The following is a 22261-nucleotide window of genomic DNA, read 5'->3' on the forward strand; positions in this document are numbered from 1 at the left end:
TCACAGGACAAGATTTGAAATATGAAAGTTTGTGGAACAGCTTTTTTTTTAAGCAAAGTGATTTTTTACTACCTATCAGATATTTCATTGAAAAGTTGTGGGCTAGTTTTTAATCTAGGCCTGAAATGTCTTCAAAATATTTTCATATCTGTTGAATCAATCCTCAGTTTATAGTTTCCTCAGTTTAAGTACAGTAATATTAAAGCAATTTTCAACATTTCTAAATAAATGTTTTAATTGTTCCATAAATTATATTTGGTAGTTATGATTAATCTTTTCAAAATTCTAATATATATCTTGAAAGCTAATCATGCTTTCCTAGCTAATATAATATTGCTAAAATTCTTACCGTAGAATGATGTACACAGTTACCTTGTACAGCTTCTCCACAAATAAAAATACATACATTTAAGAATAAGAGTGAGGCTTGGGATGGAGACATCATATTTTTCTTGGATAGATGAAAACACTTCTTCAAATATCAGTCAGCTCTTCGTGGAAAGAACTACAGAGCATAGAGTCTTCAGTTAAAAACCTCTGGAAAGCGTACAACAAAAACATAAGCCAAAACTTACTAGTTTCCATGCCCTGGTTTGAAACAACACCCTTCATATGAAAAACAAAGTAGCCTCTGGAGATCCTGACATTTTAAATTGTACAATTCCTTTTTTATCACTTCATGTCTGTATTATAAATCCAAGCTTTTGCAATATAGGCAACAAATAGATAAATAAGTAAATAAATAAATAAATGACAGATGTAGACAGATAAATAAAGCATGAATTTATAAATTCATCTAATTTTTGTGAGTCAGCCTTTTCTTGCCTTGGGAAAAAAAATGGCTTTGATAAGCTATACATCAATAATTGCAAACTGCTTGCAAAAAAATAGGAAGTAGAAATGACTGATGGAGTGGGAAAAATATTACCTTGGAACTATTTCTATAAAATGCTAAGTAGAAATTTGATCAAGGTGGACATCCAGAGCAGATAATTCAGACTTAAAATATACTTTTAAAATGCCAAATCTCAACGCTGGGCGCAGTGGCTCACGCCTGTAATCCCAACACTTTGGGAGGCCGAGGTAGGTGGATCACCTGAGGTCAGGAGTTCAAGACCAGCCTGGTCAACATGGCGAAACCTCGTCTCTACTAAAAAATACAAAAATTAGCCGGGCGTTGTGGCAGGTGCCTGTAATCCCAGCTGCTAGGGAGGCTGAGGCAGGGAGAATCGCTTGAACCTGGGAGGCAGAGGTTGCAGTGAGCCGAGATCACGCCACTGCACTCCAGCCTGGGCGAAAGACTGAGACTCCATCTCAAAAAAAAAAAAAAAAAAAAGCCAAATTTCTAAGACTCTAATTAATCTGTAATTAGTTGTAATCTAATTACAACTATTTTGTTAAAACTGTAAAAATTCTGAACATCAGAGAAATAATATTATTGAAAATGACCACTCTTCGAAGCTTGATAGATCAGTGTCTTCAAATTTTCCCTTTCAATGTCTCCTTCCCTTCATTCTACACACATGCCTAAGTCTTCATTATCCTCAGATTAAGAGGCAAAGCAAAACTTTCCTGCGTCTTCCTTCTGGTTCGAGACATTATTTTCTCCTTCTCCTTTCCTAACCTGAGAACTGCCATAGTTTTTATGGTACTAGTACAATGACTGATACACAAGAGGCACTCAAATATTTTCTTAATGAAGAAACAGCTTAAAATAATTATCTGTTCTCTGACTTTCCTTCCTCACCACCTACTATTTAAACCCAAACAATCATATCTCTTATTTGTGGCAATCACTGTCTCAGAGTTTTTTCAGTGAGACAGTATGAGATGGTTGGGAGTGCCGGCTCCAAGACCAGATTTCCTGATTTAAAGATTAGTTTCAACACTCCCTTACCCTGGAATCTTGGACAAAGTTACTAATATTGCTATAGCTCAATTACCTCCTTTGTATTATGGAAATTGTTGTATGGATTAAAAGATTAATATATGTAACATTGCGGACAATATTGATGACTTTTATAATTTATATTAATAGACAAATACACATATTGTAATCTTAAATTTCTAGTTGAAGTCTTACAAAATTGAAGTGAAAATGGCAGAACTTCAACAGAAGTTGGCAGAACTTTAAATCAGCCAGATGTTAAAATTCTTTGTTCTTTCACATCTTGCCCAGAGACCAATTCAGGAAATTCTTATTTGAGCAAGAAAATACTTCAGCAGAAGATGGAAAAAAAAAAAAATAGCCTCAGCCAAGACAAAAGTGAAAGCACAAAAAATTGTCCATCACAGCTGCCACATGGTTATAATACTTGTTAAATTAAATAAGCAGGAGGCCATTGCCTGAGGCTGTCTCTGTACTTTGAGTTCCTCTGTAGCAAACTGCAGCCTGACTTAGGAGTATATATTTTGTAACAAATAGTGGAGTTTCAGCCAATCATAGGCAGCCAACTAATCAGAGTATACCCAAATAAGATAAACACCTAGCTGTAGGCAATCACATGATTCCTCTACTTTGTTTCTGTGTCGAACAAAATCTTGCTGCTCATGCTGCTGGGTGGAGCTCTCTGAACTTCTTGTTCTGGGTGCTGCCCAATTCGTAAATCATTCTTTGCTCAAATAAATTCTGTTTATTTTCTGTTCTAAAGATACTAAAAATAATATTCAGGCTGGGCGCAGTGGCTCACGCCTGTAATCCCAGCACTTTGGGAGGCCGAGGCGGGTGGATTACCTGAGGTTGGGAGTTTGAGACCAGCATGACCAACAAGGAGAAACCCTGTCTCTACTAAAAATACAAAATTAGCTGGGCGTGGTGGCGCATGCCTGTAATCCCAGCTACTCAGGAGCCTGAGGCAGGAGGATCGCTTGAACCCGGGAGGTGGAGGTTGTGGTGAGCCAAGATCGTGCCATTGCACTCCAGCCTGGACAACAAGAGCAAAACTCCGTCTCAAAAAAAAAAAAAAAATATATATATATATATATATTCAAATTAGATAAGTTATGTGAATATGCTTTATAACCATAAAGTGGTTATTATTAGTTTCCTTTGTAAATAAAACATCAACCATTTATGAGACCACATTAATGAAATTGCATGTCTCATAGACATCTCACATTTAACATGTTTGAAGCCTAACTCGTATTCCTTATTCCACCCCTACCTATTCTTTCCCGTCTTAGTAATGGCAACACACTTTATCCAATTGTGTGACCCAAAAATCTGAGTCACATTTGACTTTTCTTCTCTCGCTTACTGCAACCATCCACCAACACATCTTACTGGCTCAAGGTTCAAACTGTAAACATTTCTCGCCACCTCCACTGCTACCATCCTAGTCCAAGTCTGCCATCTCTGGTAACCTTATCACTGTCCTCATTGTTTCTGGTCTTATCTCCTATAACCTAGTTTTCCCCATGACAACTAGAGGGTCTCTTTAAAGGTTCAATAAAATTGTGTCACTCTTCTAATCAAAACTCTCCAATGGATTTCCCTCCATTGAAAGTTGGATTTTACATTAAGTCCTTGCATACAATACAAGTCGCCACTAAATCTGGGCCATGTACCTCTACAATCTCATATGTTAGCACACTTCCCTTATTATATGGTTTGGACCTGCATCCCTACCCAAATCTTTTTATTTATTTATTTATTTTTTTATTTTTTTTTGAGACGGAGCCTTGCTCTGTCACCCAGGCTGGAATGCAATTGCACAATCTCGGCTCACTGAAACCTCTGCCTCCCAGTTTCAATCGATTCTCCTTCCTCCGCCTCCCAAGTAGCAGGGATTACAGGCGCTTGCCACCACGCCCAGTTAATTTTTGTGTTTTTAGTAGAGATGGGGTTTCACCATGTTGGCCAGGCTGGTCTCAAACTCCTGACTTCAGGTGATCCACCTGTCTTGGCCTCCCAAAGTGCTGGGATTACAGGCGTGAGCCACCATGCCAGGCCTCCCCACCCAAATCTTACGTCAAACTGTAATCCCCAATGTTGGAGGTAGGGCCTGATGGAAGGTGATTGGATCATGGGGCCAGATTTCCCCACTGATGCTGTTCTCACAATAGTGAGTGAGTTCTCATGAGATCCGGTCATTTTAAAAGTGTGTGGCACCTCCCCTCTCTCTTTCAGTCCTGCTCCTGCCATGTAAGATGCCTGCTCCCACTTTTCCTTCTACCATGAGTAAAAAGCTCCCTAAAGCCTCCCCAGAAGCAGATGCTGCCATGCTTTCTGTACAGCCTGCAGAACCATAAGCCAATAAAACCTCTTTTCCTTATAAATTACCGACTCTCAGGTGTTTCTTTATAGCAGTGCGAGAACTGCCTAATACACCCTACCTCACTCTAGTCCAGCAACAGTGGTCTTGTGCTGTTCTTTGAGCACAACAGTATGATTCTGTCCTCACAGTCTTCTGTACTCACAGACCCCTGTGCCCTTATTCTTCATCCAGATATTTGAATGGCAACCTCTTTCCTTCATTCAGACCTCTGTCCTAATTTCCCTTCCTTTGGGGCCTTTCCTGAGCACCCTCTCACAGATAGAACTGACATTGGTCTCTATCCCCCTTCACTATCCCACTTTCCATGTAGCACTTTTCACTACCCTAATATGTTCTAGTGGGGAAGAAAAATAAATATAAGCTTCACGAACATAAGGACTTTGAAGTTTTATTCACTGTATCCCTAGCACCTAGAAAGTGCTTGGCACATAGTAGGTGCTCAATATATATTTCCTCAGCAAAAGAAGGAATTGTTTTATGGTTTTAAAGTGTGAAAGAATATAACATTGTATTTAATTCAGATGCCCCTTCTGATAAAAAATAGGGATTTTAGGGTAACATTCTTCTTTACTGCTTGAATGACAACTGCCTTTCCTGTCAAGAGATGAAGTTTACAAAATCCTCAAATTTTTTATTATCCAAATATCTAATCCTAAAGCCTTTTTCCATAAATAACACTGACAAAAACATCATGACAAAATCAAGCATCATGATGTTCAGAGCCCCTTGGGCCCTGCCTTTCTATAAGAATCTAGGATTCTACAACTTAAATAGAATGTGGAAAACCCACTTAATATTTTGAAGAAATAAAGAAAGAATTTAAAGGTCGAAAAAACCTATGATTAAAAAAACTGGCAACATTGTTTGAAATTTCTTTTCTTCTTGGTTGTTACCGTAAAACAATATTTGAATGAAGAATAATTATATAAGTCTAAACTGAAATAAAATCCTAAGCCCCCACTGACTGAATAGACCCCCTCTTGGCCAAGGGGACCCTGGGAAAACCTTAAAACTGAGTTCCCAGCCATAATGGGATGGAAGGTCAGCTATGCCTCATTATATCCTCTTCCTGTTGTAGTTTGGACACAATTGCCAGGATTAACGTTAAAGTAGAGATCATTAGACTGACAGAACAGACACTTGGTGGCAGTAAGATATCAAATTACAAATAGGACCTAAGGCCATGCCAGGCAAGGGTTAAGTCATGCACTCCTACACTTAAAGAATAAACTATGTTTAACTTCCACAAGTTTTCTGTTTTTCTCTAGCAGCTAAACAAACACTGGCCTTGAGATAAGCAATAGTAAAACAATCGTAGCTCACCACCAGACACTGACTAACTGACCCTCTGTTCCATAAGCCATAACTACAGCTTTGATTGGACAACAGACTGATTTCAATAACTTTCTCCTGATGAGAACACCACCAACCATGAGGTGGTTCTGGCCAGTTTAAGAGGACTGCTCACTTGAGTGCCTTTGTGTCCTAAAAGAATTTAGACGTAATAGGGCCTAATTGTAATGCAATTAAATGTTCAGCCTCCAGTCCAAAATGAACACGGGTCATATGTTACTGTTTGTTCAATATACATGCATCAGAACTACCTTCATAAATATTCATAGCTCCTCCTATATCCTATAAATTATGTATGTTTAGCCAACTTTTCAGCATAAATCTCCTACCTCAACATCCCTCCTTCAAAGTACCTGCCTCTTTAGGCTTCAGTTGGAGGCACACTCCCAGCTTGTGGGATGGCCCTCCTTTCAGGCTGTAACCCTTTCCTCTCCTTTCTAGATTCATAAATTACGTGTTCTTTTAAGTTAACGTAAGAAAGGATTTATAGCCAATTGAGAAACCAAATTATGCTTCTTAGTGCTAATATACCAAGCCACAAAGCAGTGAGATGCCTAGGACTTACGAGATCGCGAACTAATAATATAGCAAAAGCTGGACTTTTGGAAAGCTAACCATGCCTAAATATTCCAAATAGCAACCCTAATATTCTCATATTCATCTGTACTTTGCACTGCCCTACTTTGCTCAGATCACCCATGGGGAGAAAAACTTGTGATGACAGCAGTGGGAATAGAATCAAGGCCATTGCCTGTGGCTAGGCCAATTAAAAACTTGGCAAGATAGCCAAGTGTCCAGTTGTATACATTTAGCTTTTCGTGTCAGAATTGTATATTTTATCCTGTTGGTATGCTCCTGAAGGAGAGTTCATGTGTTTTGTGTCTTAAATCGAAACTGGATTTGTTGTGGCACTTTAAAATCTGTCGCCAGTGTACATTCCAATTTGAGTCATTGCAACCAAGTTTGCAAAGATTGTTTTAAACAGTTTCAACTGGAAAAGTTTATTATTTGAAATCTTAAAATGAACAAATTAATTCACAAAGGCAGAGACATTTGAATGGTGGGTGAATAATCTTTATTTGGTCTGTACTTTCTGCTTCCAATCTGGGAATTTTTCCAAGAAAACACTGACTGAAATACAGTCAGAATTTATATATGCATTTACATTAGGCTCCAACAATAAGATTCAGCCTTTTTCAAAACTGTCACTTGCATAGCCAATAAACTAGTGGCTCAAAAATCCATTTAATTTTCCATACTTCCCAAAACCATTTCAATGCGATGATCTCTTTTAGCATATCTTCCCAAAAGATTGCTAGTTTTGCTGTGATGGTCCATTTGCAGAATCTGGCAGCAATGCAAGAACCATTAGGAGGCTTTGAAATGTAGACCTTATAAGTAGGGCAAAGGCAAGGAAGACGACTGCAGAGGGAATGCCAGAAGCACTACCGAGTGGATGAGAGAATGTAGGGAAGGAAAATTTCCACTTCACAAAGACATTTTAAAGAGACGGTGTTTGGGGATGGTGATGCCACAGAAAGACTCACAACTCAAAATCTCACAACAGGATTCAGTAGTTTAACAAATTCAACTCCAAACTGTCCCCCAGACAATCACTGCAGACTCCTCCCGGTGGCAATTGCCTGTATCTGAGGATTTTACATCTGTCTTTCGTCACTGTCGGTACTGCCACAAAAACACTCTCATAAAAAGGGAGGCAGAACTGCATCAGGCTCTAAAACACCACTCAGCTCACCCCTCGCGCAACAACCCGGGTCCCTAGGGATGCCTGGGTTGCCACCCGCCGCTGGAGCGGCCGCCGGAGCCTGCGATTGCCTGCTTCGGGCACATCGTCCCGCCCCGACCTGTAGCTCCTCCCCGGTTTCCGTTGTCAAGGACGCGGCGTTGGTTGTTGTCAAGATGGCGGCTGCAGGGTTGCTGCCGCCCCATCTGCTATTGCCCGGCGAGGTCGCCGCTGCCTCAGCTGCCATCGCCACTACAGGCACCAGTGCCGCTGCGCGGGAGCTAGGGCTGTCGAGGCCAACCCTTCCGCGCCCGTGACGCGGGGCCTGAGAGACGGAGTGTAGGGAGGGGCCGAGCAGGAGGAGGAGGAAGCCAGAGCTGCCATGAGGGAGGTGCTGGGGGCGAGCAGAGAGGCGGCGCTGAAGTGAAGGATGCTGGCGGGGAGGCCCGGAACCCGGAGCGCGGTCGGGGAACTGGGCACTGAATCATCGGACAACCTCGACAGAGCCCCCCTCGGCCCTCGGGAGAGCGGCGGGCATCACCGACCTGGCGCTTACCTGTATCCTTCCCAGCCTGTGGCTGCCAGGGTAGCGATGCTGAAAACGGGGCCCATCTTTTTCCAATTAGATTCCCATTACCTTTGACGCAGGGTGATCAAAACTAGCAAGTCATCTTAGTGCAGATATTTCCTTTAGCAACTGTCGTGTCTCACCTTAGACCTGAAATTATACCATTTTATCTAATTCTGTGGCTGCTTCCCCCCATCACCCTGTTATCCTACTCCCATTCTTCAACTTTGTAAAATTTTTGTGAATTTTAAAACACATCAACTGCGTATTCTGTGGGGATATTTTTATGCCATTATGTTCTTTACTTACATATTAACTACTTCCTGATTTATCGTACTACTTGGAGAGAGAAATTACACAAATAAGTAAAATGTTTTGCTATCCTAAAGAGTCCGTTTTAACAGTTATCCTAACACAGCCCTAAATGCATTTACCAGAGCTGCTAAAGTCTACACAGTTTGGTAAGTTGTTTTGTTTTCCATCTCTGCCCAGTCTGTTGTCAGAGCGACAGAAGAGAGGAAATGAGAAACAGGGGACCTGGACGCTTTACAATCTGGATTATCTCTGACTTTTCTCGAAGAGTTGGTTAAGCCTACCTTTGATGTTGCTGTTGGTTGCATTGTAGAAAATGGAAAGAGGAGAAGTATTTTGTTATCAAAATCTGTAAATCACGTTTATTCCTTTAGAGACTGTTGTGATGATTAGGATTTAACCTTTGTATTCCCAAAGGACTTGGTTGGCAATGATGGTGTTGTGTAATCATCTTCAGTCTTGTCAGAGATGAGTGTCTTCTCTTTGCAAGTTAACTCTGTTTTCTTATCCCCTTTGTCTCCAATTTCTAGGATGTTCTTTGTACTCTGTTACGATTTTAGCAGCAAGTCAACAATTTGTATTGAGTGCCTGCTCTTTGGCTGACTCTGTTCTAGGTTCTAGGGATGCAAATCTAGTGAGGAAGACAAATGTGTATAGAGCTTCACTAAAAGTAAAATATCTCTTCTCCGATCATGCTTTCTGCAATCTTCCATCCCTTCAGTCTTTTCTTTCTTTGGGCAAGTTCTCAAAATGGTAGCTTGCAATAGCTGCTTCTAGTTCCTCTCATCTATTCATTATTAACCCCATTCAGTTTGGCTTTTGCCCTTGCTGCTCCCCAAAATTGCCCTCTTAAAGGTTACTCTGAAATGAACACAATCATTTTCTGTATGGATTTAATTCTGGCCTCTTGACATTATATTTTCTTGGACACAACTGCTATTACACGACCCTGATTTATCTCTAAATCAGAAAATAGGGAAGTATTGTAAATGGCTCATGGAGAGTGTATTTTCTGTTATTTTCATTAATAAAATGGTTGTAGGCCTCATTTTTTAAATTTTATGTGGTATAAATTTTTGATACAAATGCCAGAGAAAATGTTCATAAATAGAATCCAGCAATACTTTGAATGAACACAACCAAATAGACTCTATTCCAGAATTAGAATGACATTTCCTGTAAAGAAATACAACACTAAAAAAGATCCTTAAAGGCTAAATATATAGTTAAAATTAGGCAAGTTATAAATGAACATTTTAATAGATGACCAATAGACTTTGATAAAATCCAACAACGTGTGTGTGTGTGTGTGTGTGTGTGTGTGTGTGCTGGTTTATATATATTTTTGCTAGTTTGTATATGTGTGTATATATATGTTTAGATCATATATATTTAAATTGGAACAGAGGAATTATTTTTGAACATAATAAAGATTATAACACTAAATCAAGAACATTATGTTTGCTAGTTGGAAAAACACTAAAGTACCTTTTATATAAGTTTAATTGGAATGTTCTTTGTGTCTATAATGTTTCCCATTGGATACCTAGCACAGAGTAGGTGCTCAAATTTACATGACTAAATGAAAAAAAGGAAAGAAAGCAAATGAAAGGACCATAGTCTTAAAATAAGCAAGTACGTGGTAACATTTACATTTCAATTTCAAATATGAACATGATACTCAGAGGCCATCTGGCTTTCTGTTGAAGACATTTTCTCACTGGAGTCAGAATTTTCTGACTCTAAAGGTTATAAAACAACAAAACCTTATAAAGTTTATTTAATTAAAATTAGCTAAAGTTCTATCATTTCAATCTCTTTTTCTCTTTTGAGAGTTCAAATAGAAATAGAATTTTTTTTACAAAAAAAAAAAGGAAGGTCTCTCATGTCCCCTTACACCTGCCTTTTTTTCCTCATAAATATCTCTAGCCTTCAACCCTCCCATTTTATCCTAGCACCCACCTTGCCTCTCCTTACCTCTCCAGTTTATACCCTATTCTTAACTATTTGAACTTTCTCTCACCAACATCTTTGGCTATTTGTACCCCAATCATTCTGCCTCAGCCGCTCAATAACTACTATAGTCCTGCTCCTTTACTCCTTCATGCGAATAATAAAAATGCTGTCAAAGAAAAATCACAAAACAATACAGATTGTACCACTAAAGATTGATGGTTTCCAGCTTCACCTAAACAGGAACAGGGTTCTTTCTTTTTCCTATGAATGCCTCTGCCAGGTCTCTGTCACCTTCCATCACACTCGATAGACTGTCTTACCACTTGATAAGACTTGGATGCCCTGACAGGTCTGTTCCAACAAACAGCACAAACTCACACACTCCCACCCACCTGTCTTTTTTTCCCCCCAGGCTCACTGATGGGATCTTACTTTTACTATAGAAAGTGAAGTGAACCCATTCAGCTGGGCCCAGTGGCTCACATCTGTAATCCTAGCACTTTGGGAGGCCGAGGTAGGCAGATTGCTTGAGTCCAGGAGTTCGAAACCAGACTGGGCAACATGGTGAAACCATATCTCTACAAAAAATACAAAAATTAGCCGTGTGTTGTGGTGCATGCTTGTAGTACCATCTACTTAAGAGGCTGAGGCAGGAAGATTGCTTGAGACTGGGAGGTGGAGGTTGCAGTGAGCCGAGATTATGCCACTGCACTCCAGCCTAGGCAACAGAGTGAGACCCTGTCTATAAATAAATAAATAAATTGTATTTTGCTAATACATACATAATAAAACATAGTTTTGTACCTTGTGTTTCTAAAAGGTACTGCCCCATGCTCATGAGATTTTGAAACTTAGGTACATAATACATTTCTAATGGCATATACTTTTGTATAACCCCCTTAGGAGCCAAGTTTTCTATAATGCACTAAAAGATATAAAAATGCATATGCCTTTTGTCCTCATATCTACCCCAGGGAATTTTCTCCAAGGGAATAATTCAGGAGGTTTTTATTAAATCATTACTATATTCTAAGAACCATGCCAGGCGTGAGAGTTACAGAAATGTAGAGAAGACACTTATCATGTACTCATGAAGGTGTCATCAAGTCATCTAGTGGAGGTTCGAAAAGGCTTCAAGGGAACGAACTGCTTGAGATGGCCCTGAAAAGATGAGTAGAGTTAGCCAAGCATGTGCCAAGAGATAATGGTATGATACATCATGGGTTGTTCTGTTTATAATTATCTTAGTGTGTCTGGGCATAGGATTCATACAGGGAAATGTTAAGAAATAAAGTTGAAAAAACAAACTATATTATAGAATGGTTTATATATAGGTCCAAGAACTTTGGAATTTTTCATGAAGGTGATAGGGAGCTTTTGGAGAACAACAAAGAGAAACACAATCAGATTTGCATTTAGCTGACTTTGTGTAGGTTCAAATAGAGGTTTAGAGTAAGATGAATTAGAGGAGCACTGTAGTAGTCCAAGCAAGGGATTTAGAGTACCTGAGTTAAGGGAGAGGAAGAAGGTACAGTAGAGGAAAAATCGAATCAACATAGCTTTAATATTTGGGGAAAAATGGGTTATATAATACATAGTTATTTGTGATGGCAACATTTTAAACAACCTAACTGGATAAAAGACTAAGTTGGGAGAGGAGAAGTGAGGATAGAGTGGGGTAGAATAAGCTATGCTTTAAAATCACATGTTACAATCCATATTATTCTTGGTTTTGTTTTTTTAATGTTAAGTATATAAAAATTCCCTTCTTTTGGACAGGTATTTAGCAGTGTTTTTTTATGGAACTCCTACCTTTACCATACAGCTTGTATAAAAAAACAAAATTTAACCAGCCATCTAATTTTTTTAAACTTGAATACCATATTTGAAATGATACAAAAGCAGCAGGATTCTTTATATTAATAATAATTCAGCAGGAAACATACTATACTATTATATATAAAGAAAGTAGAAAATCATTTGGTTAAATTGAAGACTACATAGTTGTCAGAACATTACAAACATTACATTTGTGATTTTCTTTATGCTGTCGTGATGAGACTTCAAACATGTCAAACAGAGAACAGAACTGTCTCCTCCTTGCTTCTCACTGAAGCCAAAGCATCTTCCTCCCCTCAACCTCATGTTGGCCCTGTGCACCCTGAAAGGAAGTTGCACTTTTCTTTACTGCTGAGTTGTCACTTTTAATACCTAGCCATCTCGTTGAAGTCTGGCTCTTGTTAAAATATTCTATCAGAGAAAAACAGTTTTTCTGTGCTAGCAAAGAACCAAATTTTCTTCCCTTTTGGTTTGATTTTTATAAATCCTTTAAAAGAAATCTTTAAGTAAAAATATGTTTGTGAGTGTGTTTGGGTCTTTGTCTTGAAGTAGTGTAAAATTTTATTTAAAATGAAGGTAAAATGAATTATGGCCTATGGTATAAAGATGGTTAAATAGCAACACAAAAGAAAACAAATAAGCCCCCATCCGCAAAGGTCTAAACAACAAAATGTTCAAATAAACCTGTTATTCTGAAATATGTAATAATAGAGTTTCTTTATAATATTGATGCTGAAGCATTATAGGATCCTGAAATTAACATGTTGAATTAACAAATTATGTACCGCATAGTTTATTATTGAGTGTATTTCTTGTATTCTATTTTACCATTAATAATCAATTTATGAGATTTTTACAATCTTGATTAAATGCAGCTTTTAAAGAGAATTTTGAACCTCCATCTTAGCATAAAAAGTTTTTAAACAAGCTGTTTGTTCTAAAAAAGACAAGTAGATACGCCCTACAATCTATAACTTCAGTATAATCTCATATATTTCTACATCTAATCATGAGGTACTAAATGTGATTACACGGTAATTCAATGAACTTTTTTTTTTTTTTGAGACAGAGTCTCGCTGTGTTGCCCAGGCTGGAGTATAGTGGCGTGTTCTTAGCTCACTGCAGACTCAACCCCTTCCAAGCTCAAGCGATCTTCCCACATCAGCCTCCCAAGTAGCTGGGGCTACAGGCATACACCACCACACCTGGCTGATTTTTGCATTTTTTATAGAGCCGGGGTTTCACCATATTGCCCAGGCTCATCTCAAACTCCTGGGCTCAAGCAGTCTGCCCACCTTGGCCTCCCAAATTGTTGGGATTACAGGTGTGAGCCACTGCGCCCAGCCAAATGAACTTCTTTTAATTCAAAATCATTAAAAACAGAAGACTCATGAAAAACAGAAAATTACTCTGACAAATTTGATAAAGATACTTAATAATGTCAATTAAAACACAACTAAATAAATTGGAGAAATTACTCATATTGCTACAACTTATTTAAGGAGAGTTTAATTTTATAAAATAAATTTCAAGTGAATAGGTGATTAGGATAACCAAAATATTCCTCTTTTTCTGTGACAAGCTTCTGGATACACAGATGACTATACATAGTTTTCCTAGTGGTTTTTTATAACCACTAAGTAAGTCACTAAGTAAATAACTAAACTGTATTCCTAACCATTCTAGTTATATTGCTATTTGACTGTTTAATATTTGAAAATGTACTTTCCTACTATAGATTAAGGGATCTGGTGAAACATTTACTCCATCTACTTTCTCTTAGTGAAATACAATCTTATTTCATTTTCTTATATTCATGACTATGAGGGCAACTTGTTAGTAAGTACTCAAATATCTGTGTAATGAGGCCAAGCGCGGTGGCTCATGCCTGTAATCACACCACTATGGGAGGCCGAGGCAGGTGGATCACCTGAGGTTAGGAGTTCGAGACCAGGCTGACCAACATGGTGAAACCCTGTCTCTACTGACAATACAAAAATTGACTAGGTGTGGTGGCATGTGCCTGTAGTCCCAGCTACTTGGGAGGCTGAGGCAGAAGAATCACTTGAACCCAGGAGGCAGAGGTTGCAGTGAGCTAAGATCATGCCACTGCACTCCAGACTGGGCAACAGAGTGAGACTCTGTCTCAAAAAAAAAAAAAACTGTGTAATGAATGAAGATATACAGTCTTCTTATCTGAGTTCATGATTTCTTTCTTTTTTTTTTGAGATGGAGTTTCGCTCTTGTTGCCCAGGCTGGAATGCAGTGGCACAATCTCGGCTCACTGCAACCTCTGCTTCCCAGGTTCAAGGGATTCTCCGGCCTCAGCCTCCTGAGTAGTTGAGATTACAGGTACCCGCCACCACGCCCGCCTAATTTTTGTATTTTCAGTAGAGACAGGGTTTCTCCGTGTTGGCCAGACTGGTCTCAAACTCCTGACCTCAGGTGATCCACCCGCCTCAGCCTCCCAAAGTGTTGGGATTACAGGTGTGAGCCACCGCGCCCAGCCTGAGCTCATGATTTCTAAAAGTAGATTTTTTTCTCCAGGAAAAGTGAGCTATATCTTACGTTCTAATACCAAGTCAGAATTTTTTTTTTTTTTTTTGAGATGGAGTCTTGCTCTTGTCACCCAGACTGGAGTGCAATGGCACAACCTTGGCTCACTGCAACCTCCGCCTCCCGGGTTCAAGCGATTCTCCTGCCTCAGCCTCCCAAGTAGCTGGGAATACAGGCATGCACAACCACGTCCAGCTAATTTTTGTATTTTTAGTAGAGACGGGGTTTTGCCACGTTGGCCAGCCGGGTCTTGACCTACTGACCTCGTGATCTTTCTGCCTCAGCCTCCTAAAGTGATGGATTACAGGTGTGAGCCACCGCACCCAGCCCCGAATTTTTTTTACATAAAATGTTTGCCAGTCATATACTAATGTGGGCACATACTAATTATTCCACAAAAACTATCATTACATCATTTGCATGAGGCTGTAGTTATATTTATCATATAGCACTGACAGTCATCCACTAAAGATGTAGACCATTGTTCTTAACTTAATGCTATCATTAGAGATATGAAAATCCATCTGGAGAAAAATTTAGAAGAAGAGCGCCAGATATTACTGCAGCAACAAAAAATATGTCGAAATCGAGCGCGTAAATATTTTGTGGAGTCAAATCGGAGAAAAAAGTAAGTAATTGCACTTTATTCAGAAGTATAGAAATTCAAAGTCAATATAAAGTAATAGTTTCTCTACTTTGTAGCACTTTATGAAACTAAGTCATGGCAGTGTTATCTGTGAAACATTGATCAAGATTTGTGTGGCTTTGTAAATTTTATTATTGTTTTCCTTCCCAAAGCACAAGGGTGGTGGTGTATTATCTAGGTCTCTGACAGTAGCAGTCTTTTTTTGTCATAGAACAGCTTATTGCATTGTCATATACACTTCTTAAAATGACTGTGAAATGTATTATCTTCTTTGTATCATTTCATGATTTCATGATAATTTTAAAATTACCAATTAATATTTAGTCTTTTGGTATACAGTTTGAGTTTAATTTGTTATTCACTTCTATATAATTTTTCTATATCTGCCACTTTTCATTCGTTCAATCTGAAAAAATGGAAAAAATATGAATAATGGTATAAAAATTGGAAAAATATGAATAATGGTAGCAATATGAATAACAGTAGAAGTGGTAGAAATGTTTTATAAGTGAATGCTAGAAAAAGGAGCTTTCTAGGGTAAACTAGAAACTATAGTAAAGAAAAAGTACAAATTGTTCAATCACTGCTTAACATTTTTCAGGATGTTTTTTAAATATTAGGCTTTTTTTGAGACAGAGCAGTTATGCCATTTTTTAATTGTTGTTTTTGCTACCTTGTCCATATTTCTACAACATATGAATAGCAGAAAATCCCTAGACTTTATTAACTACATCACTGGGCATATGTTAACAAATCCCATTTGGGGAATAAAAAATTATTTACCTATAATTTTTGCCTGGCATTATGTTTCTCTTCAGATTAACTTTTTTATTGTCTGATGTAGTTGAAATTATTTACTGAAATTTAGAATTTTATTTTGTATGCATGGGTTTCTGCTTTTCTCCTACCTTTGGGCTCCTGGCATCTATAAACGGCGTGTGACAGGTGTTCAGTAAAGATGAATAATCATATGTTGAAAGAGTAATGGACTTTGGAGTCAGAGATCTAGGAAATACTAGCTCTATGAATTAAAGGAAGTCTGTTTAATGTCTTTAAGCCTCAGTTTTCTCATTTATGATTGGAATTAATTACATCTATTTCAAGGGATTTTGGTGTAGAGCAGAAAGGGTAGAAATAAAGTGGAATATTTGAGAATACATGTAAAAATATCAGTGTCTGACACATAGGACTTCTTATTTTTATTATTAATGTTTGTCAGTTGTTTATTTTACAATAATCAACTTTAATAGCAAGGCTTTATGGAATTTTATTAATAAATTTTCTATTTGTATTCTCTCATCAAATGTAAGAATTCTTATGTAGAAAATAACAGAAAAGAAATCTTGGTTTAAAATTCTAAGAGGCAGGACATTTTCCAATACAATATTATTGTGTTTTATTTTCCGTTACCCTAAAGTGCAATGTAAAGATACATAAACATTTCTTTTAAAACACTAATCATTTGTCTCTGTATTTCACCTTTTATAAGGGGGCTGAATTATTTGTGCACATCCGAATTTCAGAAGCTGTCTATGATTATGGTCTTCTTAACCATGCCATTGTCTATCAATTTATACTTTACATCATTTAAGTTTATGCTGTCCACTTACATTGTGGTCACAGAGGATTTTTTTGTTTTGTTGTTGTTTTGGGGGTGTGTGTGTTTGTGTGGTTTTTTGTTTTGTTTTGTTTTTTTGAGATGGAGTCTCACTCTGTCACTCAGGCTGGAGTACAGGGGCACAATCTCAGCTCACTGCAACCTCCGCCTCCCAGATTCAAAAGATTCTCCTGCCTCAACCCCCCGAATAGCTGGGATTACAGGCACGCACCCCCGTGCCCGGCTAATTTTTTTGTGTTTTTCATAGAGACAAGGTTTCGCCATGTTGGCCAGGCTGGTCTTGAACTCCTGACCTCAAGTGATCCTCCCATCTCAGCCTCCCAAAGTGCTGGGATTATAGGTGGTTTTGGGTTTTTTTTTTAATAGTATTTTCTTCAGGTAGAGACAGTCTCCTGCCATTTGTCAGTTATACATTGACATTGTCAGTGTTATGTGTCCAGCAGAAGTCAAAGGAAAATGTTCCTAGCATCAAGTTCTCTTTATTTTCATTAGTTGCTTTAAATCACACACATTTTTATTTTCTTATTATCTATTGCATTTCTATTAGCCAATATTTTTCTTGCATTGTATGCTTTTATCACATCCTCAAGTTTTCCATTCTCTCAGTCAGTATCTATACAATGGAGTCCCCTTTGTTTCCCTCCAAGTCCCCTTTGTTTCCGGCTCCAGTAGATGCTGGTTATCTTTTAGGCCTGTTGCACAACTGGCATCCCAGAACTTTCTTTTATTGCTCTTAGGAGTTGGAGCCATAGTTTTTTGCCTCTCATAGCATCCCTTTGTTTGTTTGTTCTTTGTATTCCATTAGTTTGCTGGAGTACATCCTCAAGTTACTTTCTAATATGCTTCTTTGTAGACCAAGGAATTTTGAGATACACACACACAAAGGAAATAAACTGGCTTATTTCCTGCTTTTTCAGTCCACCAACCAGAACTATCTTTTGGTAAATACGTGAATGGGCATTTATTCACTCAACATGGAGAATTCAGTGAGCACAAATGATTCAACATTATGTCAGGAAAAGAATTTATTTTGTTAATCTATTCTACCAGTAAACTTTAGAAAATGGCAATTATCTGGCCGGGCGTGGTGACTCACACCTGTAATCCTAGCACTTTGGGAGGCCGAGGTGGGTGGATCACGAGGTCAGGAGTTCAAGACCAGCTTGGCCAAGATGGTGAAACCTCGTCTCTACTAAAAATACAAAAACTAGCCAGGTGTTGTGGCGGGTGCCTATAATCCCAGCTACTCAGGAGGCTGAGGCAGAGAATTGCTTGAGCTCAGGAGGCAGAGGGTGCAGTGAGCCAAGATCGCACCACTGCACTCCAGCCTGGGCAACAGAGCGAGACCAAAAAAAAAAGAGAGAGAGGGAGGGAGGGAGGAAGGGGCGGGCAATAATGTGATTAATCCAACTTCGTAAGGCAAAGAAATTGAAATAAATTTTAAGAAGAGCTCAACGGGAACATTCAGATCGTGATAAAACACTATAATATAGGCACATAAAAGCTCAGATGAAGAGACAAAATTCTATGTAGTTAACTGGCGGAATAAGAGAAAAACACCACAAAATGGGGAAAATTGTGCAGTGAAGAAGAGGAAAGAATACCAAATGACAGATGAGGGACAAGTACTTTGGAAGGGTCACTAAAATCTACAATAAAAAAGATTCCTTAAATATCCTAGAGGCAGAAAAAAATACTTAGAGGATCAGTGAAATACTTGGTGGACATGAAGTGTGAGGTAGCTACATTATCTGTTTGTGAGAATGATGGAGTTTGGAGTTTCTCATAAAAGCATTAAAAAAGTACTCCTAGAGTAATTAAGAAGGAATTATACGTTAAACAATAAGTCATATTTATTGAACCTCCATAGATATATATGTATGCTATAAGCCAAAAAATAAACAGATTCAAATAATTTTAGATATAAATTTAAAACTATCAATATCAATAGGTCTAAATATTCATGGGCAATACATCCATACTACATATATATATATATTTTTTTTTTTTTTTTGGTTTTTTGTTTTTTGAGATGAAGTCTCGCTCTGTCACCCATGCTGGAGTGCAGTGGCGTGACCTCGGCTCACCACTATCTCCACCTCCTGGGTTCAAGCAATTCTCCCTGCTTCAGCCTCCCAAGTAGCTGGGATTACAGGCGCCCGTCACCATGCCCGGCTAATTTTTGTATTTTTAGTAAAGACGGGGTTTCGCCACGTTGGCCAGGCTGGTCTCGAACTCCTGGACTCAAGTGATCTGCCCATCTCGGCCTCCCAAACTGCTGGGATTACGGGCATGAGCCACTGTGCCCAGCCATCCATACTATATTAAAGAAAATTTGGATATTTGGAAGTTATCTTTGACTATTTAAAATGTTGTTACATAAGATAGTCATTTATTCACTCAACTAATATTTACTAGGAAACCCCAAGGTTTCATATTCCGAAAGATAAAACAATAAAAAACATGATTTCTGTCCTCAGATTACTGATAGTGAAGTAATAAAAGATGGCAATGCTATGCAGTAAGTACTACAGTAGCATCACTTACGAGATTCTATGGAAGCACATGCCATAGACTTAAAGGACAAGAAAGAATTCCTGGAAGAACAAAGTCTCTCGTATTAGTTAACCAAGAGTTAGCCAGGGAAGATGAAGAGGAAGGGAGATGTTTTATTTAGAGAGAACAATATGTGAAAAAGCCTAATGTTATGAAATACACGACAAAAGTTGTATGTGGCTGATGCATGGGAATATGTGGAAGAGTATCAGGAGAGGAAGTTACAGTGTTGATAGTACACGTTATGAAATAACTTTTATGCCAATCTAAAGAAATCAAAGATGCTGTTGAAGGAATAAAATCAGAGGAGTGTCATGATCAGATTTATATTTTAGCTCATTATAGCAAAGGGGCAGAGGATGAATTGAAAACAGGCTGGAGGCAAAGAGTAAAGTAGAAAGCTGTTATAATGTTCTAGGCAAGAAGATGGCTATGGAGGTGGAGCTGGATGGAGTAGATAGGATCAGTAGGAGTCAAGGATTAATTATAGATGAAGCATGAACAGCATTGCCAGAAATGGAATTCTTGTAGATTATGAAAACTTTATTTTCACATTTTAACATAAATTTTTCTAAAATACAATGCATATTTCTATAATCTTTCATATAGTTTATGACAAAAGTGGTTTGATCTTTTCTTCATGCCCTACAATCATTATTATGAGCATTAAATATTCTCCATTATATTATTGTACTGCCTTTGAGCTATTAAGCTTTATTTAGGCTATAATAAGTAGCCTGTAACAGTTAAGCTTGGTGAGTTCTTGCATTGAGGATTATCTATCTTCTTGTAATTTCTCTTTTTAAAATTAAACTGTTGGCTGGGCGCAGTGGCTCACGCCTTTAATCCCAGCACTTTGGGAGGCCAAGGTGGGTGCGTTACTTGAGGTCAGGAGTTCAAGACCAGCCTGGCCAACCTGGTGAAACCCCGTCTCTACTAAAAATACAAAAATTAGCTGGGCATTGTGGCGCATGCCTGTAATCCCAGCTATTCAGGAGGCTGAGGCAAGAGAATCTCCTGAACCTGGGAGGCAAAGGTTGTGGTGAGCCGAGATCATGCCACAGCACTCCAGCCTGGGTGACAGAGTGAGTCTCCATTTAAAAATAATAATAATAAATTAAATTAAACCAAATTAAACTCTTTATTTTGAGGTAATTGTAGATTCACAGGCAATTGTAAAAAATAAAACAGAGATTCCATATACCTTTTACCCAGTTTCCCCCAATGATAACATCTTGCAAAACTATATAGTACAATATCACAACTAGCATAATAATATGTTTACAGTCAAGAAACAGAACAGTTCCATCACCACAAAGATCCCTCAAGTGTTGTCCTTTTATAGCCACACCTACTTCTCTCCCAGTCCCACCCCCTGGAAATCACTAATATGATGTTCTCCATTTCTACAGTTTTTTCATTTCCAGAGTGTTGTATAAAGGGGATCATACCATATATAACCTTTGGGGATTGACTTTTCTCAGTACAATTCTTTGGGATTCATTCAAGTTGTAGTGTGTATCAGTAGCTTTTTCATTCTTATTGCTGAATATTTATTATTATTATTATTTCATGATATGGATGCACCAGAGTTTGACCATTCACCCATTGAAGGACATGATATCTCAGTCTATTATAAATGAAGTTGATAAAAACATTCACATACAGGTTTTTGTATAAACATAAGCCTTTATTTCTCTGGGATAAGTGACCATGAGTACTCTGGTTAGGTCATATGGTAGTTGCCCATTTAGTGTGTTTAAAAACTGCCAGCCGTTTTTGAGAGTATAAGCATGATCCAGCTTTTCCTCATCCTCACTAGCATTTGGTATTGTCATTATTTTTTATTTTAATCATTCTGATAGGTATGCAGTAATATCTCATTGTGGTTTTAACTTGTATTTCCCTAATTGCTAGTGATGCAGATTATCTTTTCATATTTTATTTACCATCTGTTCTCTTTTAGTGAAATTCTCTTTACATTTTTATTCATTTTTAATTGGACTGTTTGCTCTTTTATTATTGAGTTTTGAGAGCTCTACATATATTCTAGATACTAGTCCTTTGTCAGATATGTTGTTTGTAAACATTTTCTCCTACCTTGGAGATTATTTTTCCATCTTCTTCATAGAGTCTCTTCCGGAGCAGAAGTTTTGAATTTTGATGAAATTCAGCTTATTGGTTTTTCTTTTTATGGACTCTGCTTTTGATGTCAAGTCTAGGAACTCTTTGCATAGCCCTAGGTTCTGAAGATTTTCTCCTGTGTTTTATCCTCAAAATATTATAGTTTTATGTTTTACAGTTAAGTCTGTGATCCAGTTTTAGTTAATCTTTGTATAAAGTATCAGATGTGTACCAAAGTTTGGAGGTTTTGTTTGATAGTTTTTTGGGGGGTGTGTTTTGTCTCCAGATGTCCAGTTGGTCCAGCATTATTTGTTGAATAGGCTACCTTTCCTCCATGAATTGTTTTTGCACCCTGTCAAAAATCAGTTGAGCATATTTGTATGCATCTATTTTGGGGTTCTTTATTCTGTTCTTTTTGTGTCTCTTCCTCCACCAATACCCCACAATTTTGATTACTGTAGCTGTATAATAAGTCTTCAAATCATGTAGGCTAATTCTTCCCACTTTATTCTTTTTCAGAATTGTTTTAGGTGTTCTAATCTTTGCCTTTGAATATGAAATTTAGAATAATATTATCTAAACCTGCAAAAATTATTGCTGGGAGTTTCATAGGAATTGCATTATACCTGTATATCAATGTGGGATGGGGAAAACTGACATCTTCACTATGTTGGATCTCCTAATAAATCTACTGAGTTTTTTATTTCAGTTG

The 22261-nt window shown here is 38.0% G+C and overlaps 2 protein-coding genes across 5 annotated transcripts in view; one reads left to right on the plus strand and one right to left on the minus strand.

Annotated features, from left to right (window-relative positions):
• ANGPTL5 (angiopoietin like 5) overlaps positions 1-22261 on the minus strand; it is a 107326-nt gene that overhangs the window by 16738 nt on the left and 68327 nt on the right. The window contains exon 3 of one of the 2 annotated variants that reach the window (XM_055094781.3): positions 350-505. In XM_055094781.3, coding sequence (XP_054950756.2) covers positions 350-445 — 96 coding nt within the window. In that variant the 5' untranslated portion in view covers positions 446-505. Of the gene's footprint in view, positions 1-349; positions 572-22261 lie in introns of those variants that run through there. The other variant, XM_008953779.6, reaches the window with a different exon arrangement.
• The window catches only part of CEP126 (centrosomal protein 126), an 83474-nt gene continuing 68733 nt past the window's right edge, over positions 7521-22261 (plus strand). For 2 of the 3 annotated variants that reach the window (XR_010113487.1, XM_034933586.3), the window contains exons 1-2: positions 7527-7932; positions 15114-15233. Coding sequence is in view for 2 of the 3 variants with exons in the window: in XM_034933586.3 (XP_034789477.2) it covers positions 7805-7932; positions 15114-15233 (248 nt within the window). In the remaining variant the exon portion in view is untranslated. Of the gene's footprint in view, positions 7933-15113; positions 15234-22261 lie in introns of all 3 variants that reach the window. The other variant, XM_003828390.6, reaches the window with a different exon arrangement.

The sequence above is a fragment of the Pan paniscus genome, chromosome 9 (genome assembly GCF_029289425.2).
Source record: "Pan paniscus chromosome 9, NHGRI_mPanPan1-v2.0_pri, whole genome shotgun sequence".
Lineage (NCBI taxonomy): Eukaryota > Metazoa > Chordata > Mammalia > Primates > Hominidae > Pan > Pan paniscus.